This window comes from Jaculus jaculus, chromosome 18 (assembly GCF_020740685.1).
Source record: "Jaculus jaculus isolate mJacJac1 chromosome 18, mJacJac1.mat.Y.cur, whole genome shotgun sequence".
NCBI lineage: Eukaryota > Metazoa > Chordata > Mammalia > Rodentia > Dipodidae > Jaculus > Jaculus jaculus.
Window position 1 is genome coordinate 35,064,462 of NC_059119.1, and position 13,696 is coordinate 35,078,157.

The 13,696-nt window shown below is 43.5% G+C and overlaps 1 protein-coding gene across 1 annotated transcript in view; it reads left to right on the forward strand.

The window, feature by feature from the left end:
• Positions 1 to 13,696, forward strand: part of Kdm5a (lysine demethylase 5A) — a 137,856-nt gene that overhangs the window by 28,027 nt on the left and 96,133 nt on the right. The window contains 2 exon segments of the mRNA XM_045137268.1: positions 5,370 to 5,540; positions 6,073 to 6,207. Coding sequence (XP_044993203.1) covers positions 5,370 to 5,540; positions 6,073 to 6,207 — 306 coding nt within the window.

Consider the following 13,696-nt stretch of genomic DNA (forward strand, 5'->3'; position numbering starts at 1 on the left):
AAGAGTAGTATTAATACTATGGGTATGGACATTAAGAGAAGTGGTTACTGATCAGTTTGGTGAGCATAGTATATACCTTTAGCAAGACAGCAGCAGATATTGCACTCCTGGGGCTCATGTCTACCCTGTTGTAGGTTTTCAGTATCAGGGATGTATTCCCTCCCATGGAGCAGCCCTCCAATCCAATTAGAGGGTGGTTGGTTTCTGCCATCACAGACATGCCACTATTGCACCAGGTGGCTCATTTGGCCTGGTGGGCCAAATTTAAGGCTTGCAGTGTCCACTGTTGAGTATCTTCACTGGTGATTTCTCTCTCCCATTGAACTGTGTGGGGCGTGGCTTTTCCAGCTTTCTGTCTGGTGGTCTACATGGAGGAGGTTTTCATCTTAGCTCCAGCAGGGTTTTGCAGTGACCCTGCAGCCCAAATATGTGGAGTCTTCAGCAATAGGGTCTTACTATCTCTTCCTGGTGGGAAACCAAGGACCTTGGCAATGTCCTGTAATGTTTTGGGGGCATCAGGGATCTCCCTGGCCCACAACTCACTGGAAGGTATCATATCCCTGGCACTGAAAAATTTCTGGTACCAATCTATGGCTCCTGTGTGTTCCATTGTCCAGAAAACGTAGGTTTTCATATGACGTACTTATATCCTGTTAGATTTTGATTAGCCCTCCCTCCACCTTTCCTTACTCAATCTCTTCCCCTGACCTCACTTAGGCCTTTTCACCTCCATTAATCTATCCTTCTACTTATATATAATACCATGCTATGCGGTTTTTAAAAATTATTTTATTTTACTTATTTATCCATGTTGAGAGAGTGAGAGAAAGAGAATGGTGTGCCCGGCCATCCGCCCACTGCTAATGAACTCCAGACATTTGTGCTCCCTAGTGTATCTGGCTAGCATGGGTACTGGAGAATTGAATCTGGGTCCTTTAGCTTCTCAGGCAAATGCCTTAACTGCTAATCCATTCCTCCAGCTCTCTTACATTCTTACCACCTCTTCTGCAATGTTCTCTCCACCTTGGATCTGGTGGTAGAGTTGTCTCATTTAGTGCTCAGCACTAAACAGTCACTTATTCTGAGCATTTTGATGAACTTTGAGTCTTGCCAGACTACCTCGGTTGGGGGGAGGGTGCGGGGAAGCAGCTTCTCTGACCACAGGTTAGAGCAGCACTAATACGCGAGCACTTGGACAAGCACAACCTGTCCATACAGCCTAACAGTAGTAGCTTCCCTGTGTGACCTGCTCATGGCTTCTTGTTGTTGCTTCTCTTTGTTTTTTGAGGTAGGGTCTCACTCTAGCTTAGACCACCTGGAAGTCACTCTGTAGTCTCAGGGTGACCTCGAACTCACGGTGATCCTCCTACCTCTGCCTCCTGAGTGCAGGGATTAAAGAGGTGTGCCACCACGCCTGGCTTGAGATAATTTTTTTGAGACTTTATTTTTTATTTATTAGAGACAGAGAGAGCGTGAGAGATAGAGGAAGAATGGGTGCACCAGCGCTTCCAGCCACTGCAAATGAACTCCCATCTGCATGCACCACCATGTGTATCTGCTTATGTGGGATATGGAGAATCAAACCTGGGTCCTTAGGCTTCGTAGGCATGTGCCTTATCCGTTAAAACATCTCTGCAGCCCTTTTTTTTTTTTTTTGAGGTAGGGTTTCCCTCTAGCCAAGGCTGACATCGAATTCACTATGAAGTCTCAGCGTGACGTTGAACTCACAGTGATTCTCCTACCTCAACCTTCAGAGTGCTGAGATTAATGGTGCACACCATCACACTCTACTCTCTAGTTATAGATGATTTCACTGTATTATTTTTTTGAAAATAATTTTCATTTATTTTAGAGTATGGCCATGCTAGGACCTCTTGTCATGGAAGATAAGCTCCAGACACATTCACTGTTTGGATCTGGCTTTATATGAGTATTGGAGACTCTAACCCAGGCCAGCAGGCTTTCCAAGCAAGCGCCTTTATCCAGTGAGTTCTGTTCCCAGCCCCCACCTTGTTTTCTGAGTTGAGGGTTTCTCACTGAGGCCTGAACTCACTGATTTTGCCAAAATAGCTAACTAGCAGTCCTGGGTATTCTCCTATCTCCACTTCTCCAGAGCTGGGTGTGTACCATCTTGTGTGGTTATTTACTTATTTATATGTTGGTTTTTTGAGGTAGGGTCTCACTCTAGCTCTGGCTGACCTGGAATTCACTGTGTAGTCTCAGGCTAGCCTTGAACTCATGGCAGTCCACCTACTTCTGCCTCCTGAGTGCTGGGATTTAAAGGCATGCACCACCTTGCCCGCCTGTAGTCATTTTTTTTTTTAATTTATTTGAGAGCGACAGACATAGAGAGAAAGACAGATAGAGGGAGAGAGAGAGAATGGGCGCGCCAGGGCGTCTAGCCACTGCAAACGAACTCCAGACACGTGCGCCCCCTTGTGCATCTGGCTAACGTGGGACCTGGGGAACCGAGCCTCGAACTGGGGTCCATAGGCTTCACAGGCGAGCGCTTCACCGCTAAGCCATCTCTCCAGCCCCCTGTAGTCATTTTTTAAAGTTGCTTTGTTTGTTTGTTTGTTTGTTTTTGGTTTTTCAAGGTAGGGTCTCTCTGTAGTCCAGGCTGACCTGGAATTCACTTGATATTCTTAGGGTGGCCTTGAACTCATGGTGATCCTCCCAAGTGCTTGGATTAAAGGCATGTGCCACCACTCCCATGTTTTGTTTTGTTTTTTTATGAGATAGAGAAAATTGGCATGTTAGTGCCTCTGGCTACTGCTGTCAAACTCCAGACACATGTTCCACCTTGTGCACATGTGACCTTTTGCGCATGCATCACCTTGTGAGTTTGGCTTTCATGGGTTCTGGGGAGTCAAACCTGGGTCTTTAGGCTTGGGGCCTTGGTCTACACATTGTCACTCACTCTTTCAAGTAAATAAACAAAAATTTAAAAACTGTTAAAAGTAAATAAAGAATTAAAAATTTAGGGGTTCGGGATGGAGAGATGGCTTAGCGGTTAAGCGCTTGCCTGTGAAGCCTAAGGACCCTGGTTCGAGGCTTGATTCCCCAGGACCCACGTTAGCCAGATGCCGAAGGGGTTGCACGCATCTGGAGTTTTGTTTGCAGTGGCTGGAAGCCCTGGCATGCCCATTCTCTCTCTCTCTCTGCCTCTTTCTCTCTCTGTCTGTTGCTCTCAAATAAATAAATAAAACAAAAAAATTTAAAAAAATTTAGGGGTTGGAATGATGATGGCTTAGGGGTTAAAAGGGCTAAAGATGGTTGGTAATAAAACCTGGTGTCCAAGGTTCAGTTCTTTAGCCATCACATAAAGCCAAAGCCAAAAAGTAGCACAAGTGTTTCACTCTAGAGTGGTAAGAGACCCTGTTGCACCTCCTCCCCATCTCATACACATGCTTATAAAACATTTGCTTGGCATCGTGGCTCACATCTATAATTTCAGCATTAGGGAGGTCCAGGTTTGAGGCCAGCATTGTCTACAGAGTCAGTTTCATGTTCCTCCCAGGTTAGAGTGAGATACTACCTAAAAGAGACAGAGAGGGAGGGAGAGAGAGAGAAGGGGAAAAATAAAGAAGCTGAAAAAATCTACATAATGGGCTGAGGAGATGGTTTACCACTTAGAACACTTGGAACGCCTGCTGGCCTGAGTTGGATCCTTCCTAGTACCCATGTCCATTCAACATGATGCATGCGTCTGAGATCCCAGTGTACCTTCAACAACGGGAGGTCAGATTAGAAGAATCTAAACCTTACAAGCAGCTATACCAATACTCATTTGATGCAGCAAAGAGACCCTGTCTCAGAGAAGTTGAAATAAGATCACATACACCTAGAGGTTGTCTTCTGACCTTCACGTACACATATATTCATGCACAAATACATATATACACAAAGAAATAGTAAAACAGCCTTATAGATGAGACAGCCATACCCAGAGTGTATTTTGTTTATTTTTCAAGGTAGGGTCTCACTCTATAGAACCCAGGCTGACCTGGATGTCACTGTGTAGTCCCAGGCTGGCCTTGAACTCCTAGAGATCCTCCTACCTCTGCCTCCCAAGTGCTGGGATTAAAGGCATGTGCCACCATGCCTGACAGAATATAATTTTTTAAATTTTATTATTTTTTAAAAAATTTACTTTATTTATTTGGTTTTTTGAGGTAGGGTCTCACTCTGGCCCAGGCTGACCTGGAATTCACTATGGAGTCTCAGGGTGGCCTCGAACTCACAGCAATCCTCCTACCTCTGCCTCCCGAGTGCTGGGATTAGAGGTGTGCGCCACCACACCCGGCCAGAATATAATTTTTTAATTACCTTCCTAGTACATCCCTGTTAATCTTGTTTTGTTTTGTTTTACAAGAAATAACCTCTTGTTAAACTGTCTATCTTGGGCTGGAGAGATGGCTTAGTGGTTAAGGTGCATGCCTGCGAAGCCTAAGGACCCAGGATTGATTCTCCAAGTCCCACGTAAGCCAGATGCACATGGTGGTGTATGCGTCTGGATTTCATTTGCAGTGGCTAGAGGCCTTGGTGTACCCATTCTCTCTCTGTCTCTTTCTGTCTCTCTCTCTCTCTCTCTCTCTGACTCTAAAAAGCAAACAAACAAAAACTCCAAGAGTGCAAGCCAGATGTGTTGGCTTTAAACATGCCTTTAATCCCAACACTTGGGAGGCAATGGTAGGAGAACCACAGTGAATTCCAGGTCAGCCTGGGCTAGAGTGAGGCCCTACTTCAAAGACAGAAAAACAAAAAAACATTGTCCATCTTGGTCTTAAACTCCTCAGCCCAAGTGACCTCTCACTCCTGTAGCTGGGACCATTAGACATACACAACTATTTTGACTCCTGTTGTACACCCCCCCAACCAGACGGGGCTTACTCTAGCCCCAGCTGATCTGGACTTCACTCTGTAGTCTCAGGGTGGCCTTGAACTCATGACAGTCCTCCTACCTCTGCTCTCCTCCCCTTAGTGCTAGATTAAAGGTGTGTGCCACAGATGTGCCTCCTGTTGTTTTTTAATGGGAAGCAGGTTTTTTTCTTTTCCTTCCTTCCCGCCCTCCCTTCTTTCTCAGATTGGCCTTATACTTATTATATAACCAAGGAAGATCTTGAACTTCTGATCCTCCTGCCTCTACCTCCTAGAGTGCTGGGATTACACGTGTGCACTACCACTTCCAGGTTATAGGGTACTAGGGTTTAAACCCAGGGTTTAAATATGCCAGGCAGTCACTCTACCAATTGAGCCACATCCCAGGCCTGGGGAAAGAAACTTATCTTCACTTGAGACTGTATAAGATAAAAGTGGGGATGCTTGAGTCTGGCTTCTTCTCTAAATAACTACTGCCTTCTTTTCAGGTCGTTGCCAGCAAAGGAGGTTTTGAATTAGTCACCAAAGAGAAGAAATGGTCTAAAGTGGGGAGTCGCTTGGGATATCTGCCAGGAAAAGGAACTGGATCTCTTTTGAAGTCACACTATGAAAGAATTCTCTACCCATATGAGCTTTTCCAATCTGGTGTCAGCCTTATGGTGAGATATATCATTGTTTAGAGCATGTAAATCCAATTTGCCAAATATAAGCCTCAAATCATGGTGGTCATGTTTAAACTACCTATTTGCATTAGCAAGTTGGGAAACATCTTCCTTTCCTTCCCTTCCTTCTCTTTCTTCCCCTTTCCTTTCCTTTTTTGAGGTTGAGTCTCATTGTAGCTCAGGCTAACCTAGAATTTGCTATGTAGTCTCAGGGTAGCCTCAAACTCATGGCAGTCCTCCTTCCTCTGCCTCCCAAGTGATGGGATTAAAGGTGTATGCTACCACACCTAGCTGGGAAACATTTTTCTAGGCACCAGAATTTGAGAGGGAAAGGTTATCAATCACACCTATACTTTTTGGAGGTTTACAAGATGGACAGTGGAAATGAAAGATTATTTAGTTTTTTGAAATAAATTTTCAGGATTCATATAGTTTTAGGGACTTACTGGAAATCAGTTATTTTCCATTCAGTTTCAAGCTTGATTTCTCGTCATTGAATCTGCTCTCTTGCTATGCTCTAATCTTTCAGGGTGTACAGATGTCTGATTTAGATCTTAAGGAAAAAGTGGAGGCTGACGCTCCTAGCACTGATATTCAGACTTCCCCGGAGCCAGGCACAAGAATGAATATTCTACCAAAGAGAACAAGACGTGTCAAGTCTCAGGTATCAGTGTCCATGGACCATTTTCAGTGTAGTTTTTGGGTGTGTGTTTTTGTAGTTCTACTTGTTGTTGCTATAGCTCAGGCTGGTCTCTTGACATAGTAGGTACTCTTGTTTTTAATAGTAAGTTTCAAATGCCTTGATATTCATACTTGTAAAGGGATAGCTTCATCTTCCTTTGCCTTCAAGGTGATAAGAAAGAAAAATTTTAAAATATTTTATTTATTTGAGAGAGAGGAAGAGAATGGGTACATGCACCAGGGCCTCCAGCCATTGCAAATGAACCAGATGTATGCACATCTTGTGCATTTGGGTCTCATTCTACCCCATGCTGGCTTGAAACTCACTGTATAGTCCCAGCCTGGCCTCAAACTCTTACCTCTGCCTCCTGAGTGCTGAGATTAAAGGAATGCACCACCATACCTGGTCATGATGAAATAGTGATGGGCCCCATTTTGTGCAGGTTGTATGAAGTATTGACAATCACTTTGGGGTCATAAATGTAATAACTATGTCACCATGTCATGTCCAGAAGACTGCATTCCTTCCTATCTGCTACCTGCCTGTAACATTTTTTTTCCACCCCTTCTTACTCGGTATTCCCTTCAACTGGGAATGGATGATACAGATATCTCATTTAGCACTGAGCATTGTTTTTTTTTTGTTTTTTTTTTTTGTTTTTTTTCTGAGGAAGGTCCTGCTCTAGCTCAAGCTGACCTGGAATTCACTATGTAGTCTCAGGGTGGCCTAGAACTCACAGCAGTCCTCCTACCTCTGCCTCCCAAGTGCTGGGATTAAACCTGTGTACCACCATGCCTGGCCTCTATTTATTTATTTATTTGAGAGAGAAAATTGGCACATTAGGGAGTCTAGCTGCTGCAAACGAACTCCACAGACGCATGCACCACCCTGTGCATCTGGCTTACGTGGGTCCTAGGCAATTGAAACTGGGTCCTTTGGCTTTACAGGCAAGCATCTTAACCACTAAGTTCTCTCTCCAGCCCCCCCACTGAGCGTTCTAAAAGTTCAGTATGCTTATCACGTTGATGAGTTTTCAATTTCCGTAGTAGTCACCACCAGCTACAAAAAGATAGCTTCTGTAACTAAACATGAACATAGAACTAGATTCCCATGAGCATTGACAAATATTTAGAGGGCAGTTTGAAGGGTACAACATACCCATTTAGTCATATAGCAGTAGTAGCTTTTCTGTCTGGATACAGGGGGGTTATACTCCTTATGTTTTCATTACCAAGAGTGAATTTCCTCTTGGAGTGGTCCTCAAGCCCAGTCAGAGAGCAGGTAGTTACCTCTATAACAGTCATGCCACTTACTGACTTTTTGGGAACATTTTGCCTGGCTGGTTGTGTAAGTTTATCCCCTGCAGCCTGCCTCAGTTTGTTTCTCTGTTCTCCAACCGAAGCAAGTGGTTCAAGGTAGGGTTTTACTCTAGCTCAGGCTGCCCTGGAATTCACTATATAGTCTCAGGGTGGCTTCAAACTCACATCGATCCTCCTACCTCTGCCTCCCAAGTGCTGGGATTAATGGTGTGGGGCAGCACACTTTGTTTTAAAAAAAAACTTGGCTGTAGCCATGAGACTACATAGTGAATTCCAGGACAGCCTGGGCTAGTGTGAGACCCTATCTTGAAACAACCCCCTTCCCAAAAATAAAAATAATTTTGAGCAGGCCATGGTGGCACACACCTTTAATCCCAGTGCTTATTAGGCAGAGGTAGGAGGGTCACTATGAATTCTAGGCTACCCTGAGATTACATAGTGAATTCCAGGTCAGCCTGGGCTAGAGTGAGACCCCACCTCGGAAACAACCCCCCCAAAAAAAATTATTGAGAGAATGGGTGCACCAGGGCCTTCATCTGTTGCAAATGAACTCTAGACACATGTGTCCCCTTATGGTACATGTGTGACATTGCACACATGTGTCACTGCATCTGGCTAAATGGACCTGGAAATTCGAACATGATTTCTTAGGCTTCTCAGGCAAGCACCTCAAGTGCTAAGCCATCTCTCTAGCCCTTTTTACAATTTTTATTTATTTATTTATGAATGAACAGGGAGAGAGGGAGTAAGGGCATGCCAGGGCCTGTTATCACTATAAAGGAACAATAGTTGCATGCTCCATTTTATGCATCTAGCTTCATGTGACTACTAGGGAATTGAACCCAGGCCATTAGGCTTTGCAAGTAAGTACCTTTAACCATTGAGCCAACTCCCCAGTTCCTCACCAGCATTCTTTTATAAAGGTTCAGAGACTTTATCAATTAGATTAATTAATTAGATTAAGAAAAGGAAAGGGGCGAGATTACAAAGGGCTCCTGAGCTGCTCATGCTGGCACACACCTTTAATCCCCAGCACTTAGGAGGCAGAGGTAGGAGGATCACCATGAGTTTGAGGCCACCCTGAGACTACATAGTAAATTCCAGGTCAGCCTGGACTAGAGCAAGACCCTACCTCGAAAATCCAACAACAGAAAAAAGAGCTGCCTATGGGAAGGCAGGAGTGGCACTAGCATTTTTCTTTAAGCATTTATTTATTTGCATTAGATAGAGTATTGAGTATACCTGGGCCTCCTGCTGATATAAATAAACTGCAGATGTATGCAGCACATGGGTACTGGGGAATTGAACCAGATCTATCTGGCATAGCAAGCAAGAGCCTTAACCACTGAGTCAACACTCTAGCCCTATTTTTAAAATACTTGAGAGTTATGCTGCTTAGATTTTTTTTTTTTTTGAGTTTGTTGTCTATTGTAGATATTAGTTCTCTTTTAGATGTATAGCTGACACAGAGTTTCTTTAATTTTATGAGGTCCCATTTGTCAATTGTTAGTATTTCTTGAGCAACCAGAGTTCTAATTCATATAGTCCCTATATCTTGATATTGTTTCCTTTACTCTTACCTCTAGCAATTTGAGAGTTTCAGGCTTCATATAAAAGTCTTTTTTAAAAATTTTTATTAGCATTTTACATGATTATAAAAAAAATCCTATGTTAATTCCCTCCCACACACACTTTCTCCTTTGAAATTCCATTTATATAAAAGTCTTTAATGCGGGCTGGAGAGATGGGTCAGTGCTTAAGACTCTTGCCTGTAAAGCCTAATGACCCAGGTTTGATGCCCCAGTACCCACATAAGCCAGATGTACATGGTGGCACATGCACTTGGAGTTTGTTGCAGTCGCTAGAGGCCCTGGTGCCCATTGTCTCTCTAGTAAGTAAGTAGAATATTAAAAAAAGAAAAAGAAAACCCTTCAGGGCTGGACAGATGGTTAAGACACCTATAGAGCCTAAGGACCCAGGTTCAGTTCCCACATAAAGCCTGATGAACAAAAAGACACATGTATCTGGAGTGTATTCTTTTGCAGCAGCTGGAGGCCCTGGGTTGCCCATTTTAGGAAAAGTACAAATGGATTAAAGGCTTCTTTAAAAAAATTGTTTTTGTTTTATTTATTTGAGAGAGACAGAAAGAGGCAAATACATAACACAGAGAGAATGGGCATCCCAGGGCCTCCAGCTACTACAGATGGAGTACACATTAACTGCTAAGCTGTCTCTCCAGCCCCTTGTAGTTCATTTTTGTGCAAGGTCAGAAATAAGGATATAGTTTCATTCTTGTGCCTGTGGATATCTAGTTTTTTAAAAGTGGACATACATTTGTTAAAGTAGCTGTCTTTCTTGCAGTATTTTTGGTAACTTTATAAAAAACCAGGTAGCTGTAGTTGCATGGGTTCATGTCTGGATCATCTATTGCTTGTCTATATTTGTGCCAGTGCCATGCTGTTTCTGTTATTATGGCCTATAATAGAACTTGAAATAGTGATAACTCCTATCTTGTTTTGTTCATGATTGCTCTGGCTTTTGAGATTTTCTTTGTGCTTCCACTTAAATTTTAAAAAAATATTTTCTGTTTCTGTAAAGAATGCTTTGGAATTTAGTTGGGGATTGCATCACATTTGTAATTCTTTTAATCCATCAACCTTCTTCAGTTTGTCTTCTGAGTGTTTAAAGCTTTCATTATAGATGTCATTCACTTCCTTGTCTAGGCTTATTACAGGGTTTATTTGACAATTGATCACATTTTCCTTGCTATTATCTTTTCTTGCCCCACTCCTCCTCCCACTGAACCCTATTCTTCTTCCCATCCTAGACCCCTTTCTACTTTGATATCTGTGGTAGTTTGAATAGATGGCCCCCAATATATTTCGTGTTTTACTAGTTTGTAGTTTTCATGTGCAGTATTCTGGCTGAAGGCCATGTCAATAGGTGGATCTTAAGTGGTGGTGGGTTTGAGATTTCAATCTAAAGATATGCAAAGTGTGCCTAGCTGGAGTTCCTGAAGTGTGCTGTGCTGTGTGGTGTTTGGCTTTTAGGCTTGTGCTTCTCTCTCTGTTTGGTCCTGTGAAAGCAGGCCAGCTTCTTCTGCCATCATGGAACTTCCCCTGGATCTGTAAGCTTCAATAAATCCCTTCCCCCATAACTGTGCCTGGTCTGAAAGTTCATTTCAGCAAACCCGAAGCTGTCGGCTACAATGTCTTCAAAAAAATTATTTTAGGCCATGCATGGTAGTGAACATCTTTAATCCCAGCACTGAGGAGACAGAAGTAGGATTGCCGTGAGTTCGAGGCCACCCTGAGACAACATAGTGAATTCCAGATCAGCCTGGAGTACAATGAGACCCTACCTCAAAAAAAAAAAAAAAAATTTAAAGAATGTTACATGGGCTGGGGAAATGGCTTAGCGGTTAAGGTGTTTGACTGTGAAGCCTAAGGACCCTGGGTCAATTCCCCAGGACCCACGTTAAGCCAGATGTACAAGGGGTGCATGTGTCTGGAGTTTGTTTGCAGTGGCTTAAGGCCCTGGTGTGCCCAATGTCTCTTTCTGTCTGCCTCTTCTCTCTCTGAAATAAATAAATAAATAAATAAATAATTTTTTTTTAAAGAAAGGATGTTTCATTTATTTGAAGGAGAAAGGCAGGGCTGGAGAGATGGCTTAGCGGTTAAGCGCTTGCCTGTGAAGCCTAAGGACCCCGGTTCGAGGCTCGGTTCCCCAGGTCCCACATTAGCCAGATGCACAAGGGGGCGCACGTTTCTGGAGTTCATTTGCAGTGGCTGGAAGCCCTGGCGCGCCCATTCTCTCTCTCCCTCTATCTGTCTCTCTGTGTCTGTTGCTCTCAAATAAATAAATAAAAAATGAACAAAAAAATATTTAAAAAAAAAAAAAAAAGAAAGGCAGATAGAGAGAATGGGTGAGCGAGGGCCTCTAGCCAGTGCAAACTAATTCCAGTCATGTGTGCCACCTTGGACATCTGTCTTATGTGGGTACTTGTAAATCAAACCTGGGTCCTTAGGCTTTGCAGGCAAGTTACCTTAATTTAATCTCTCCAGTCACTGATCTCTCTCTCTCTCTCTCTCTCTCTTTTTAATTAATCTTTTTTATTTGCAAGCAGGGGGAGGAGGGAAATGGGCTGGTGTGTCAAGACTTCCCGCCACTGCAAAGGAACTCCAGACACATGCACCATGTTTTTGCATCCGTCATCATATGGGTGCTGGGGAATTGAAACCAGGCTGTAACTGCTGAGCCACCTTTCCAGCCCTGATGTCTTTTTTTTTTTTTGGTTTTGTTTTTTCAAAGTAGGCTCTTACTTCTAGCTCAGGCTGCCTGGAAATCAGTATGTAGTTTCAGGGTGGCCTTGAACTCATGGTGATCCTCTACCTCTACCTCTGCCTCCTGAGTGCTGGGATTAAAGGCTTGCACCACTACACCTAGCTCTGATGTCTTTAAAAAACTACTTCCTTGCCAGGCAGGATAGTTTACACCTTTAATCTCAACTCAGGAGGCAGAGGTAGGAGGATTGCCAAGAATTTGAGGCTACCCTGAGACTACATAGTGAATTCCAAGTTAGCCTGAGCTAGAGTGAACCCATCTCAAAAATAAACAAACAAAAACTTTGTTTACTTGAGAGAGGGAAAGAGGCAGACAGAGGGGATGGGTGCCTCAAGGCCTTTAGCTGCAGCAAATGAACTCCAGACACATGTGCCCCCTTGTGCCCATGTGTGACATTGTGAGCTTGTGTCATTGCCTTACAAGGGACCTAGAGATTTGAACAGGAGTTCTTGGGCTTCACAAGCAAGTGCCTTAACTGCTAAGACATCTCTTCAGCCCCAAATTTTATTTATTTTTGGTTTTTCCAGGTAGGGTTTCACTCTAGCCCAGCCTGACCTGGAATCACTATGTAGTCTCAGGATGGCCTTGAACTCTCAGTGATCCTCCTACCTCTGCCTCCCAATTGCTGGGATCAAAGGTAAGCCACCACACCCGGCTTTAATTATTTAAGACCAAGAAATGAACACACCTGTACCTCTTAGTATTGTAGATGAACTCCAGATGCATGTGCTGCTTTGTGTGTCTACCCTTACATGGGTACTAGGGAATCGAACCCAGTGTATCAGGCTTTGCAAGTAAGTTCCTTTAACCGCTGAGTCATTTCTCCAGCCCTGTAAATCTTTAAAAAAATATTGGGTTGAGATGGCTTAGTGGTTAAGGCGCATGCCTATGAAGCCTAAGGACCCTGGTTTGATTCTCTAGGTCCCATGTAAGCCAGATGCACATGGCACATGCGTCTGGAGTTCAGTTGCAGTGGCTAGAAGCCCTGGCGCGTTCCTTCTTACACTCTCCCCCTCTTGCTAATAAATAAATAAAATTTTTAAAAAATATTTATTAACTGGGTGTGATGGCACACGCCTTTGGTCCCAGCACTTGGAGGGCAGAGGTAGGAGGATCGTCATGATTTGAGGCCAGTCTGAGTTTACATGGTGAATTCCAGGTCAGCCTGGAGTGAGTGTAGAATGAGACCTTACTTTAACAATTTATTTATTTATTTAAGGAGAGGTAAAGAGAGTGAGACTCAAAAAACAAGCACCACTTTGTGCATCTGGCTTTATATGTGGGTGCTAGTGAATTGAGCCTGGGCGACTGCTCAGAATGCTTCCATTATCCTAAATTATGTCCATTAACCCACTGAATTTTTAGGGTTGCTTGCATGAGCATGGCTATAGGGTTATCTACTAGAAGGTGGGCAGTGGGTAACAATAGTAGCTATGGCACTGAAGGAATTATCCCCCAGGAATGTCCTCCAGAAACCCATTAATTGGCAATAGCTCCTAGGAGTGATAGAGGACCCCATGAGCCCCTTCCCCATCTATTTTGAAACATTGATAGGCCTTAGATGCATAGAGATTGTGTGTAGGTGACACAGCTGCTGTGAAGTCAGGAGCATAACCATGCCATACCCAGAATACAGCTTTCCATAGCATTCCTTTCCACTTTCTGACTCTTAATAATCTGCCTGCCTTCCTTGTTTTTGGGTCAAGTGATATATATGTGTGCGTGCGTATGTATGTATGTATATGTATATGTATATGTATATATAGATGCTTCCTTTAGTGCTAAGCATTCCATAGTCACATTCTCTC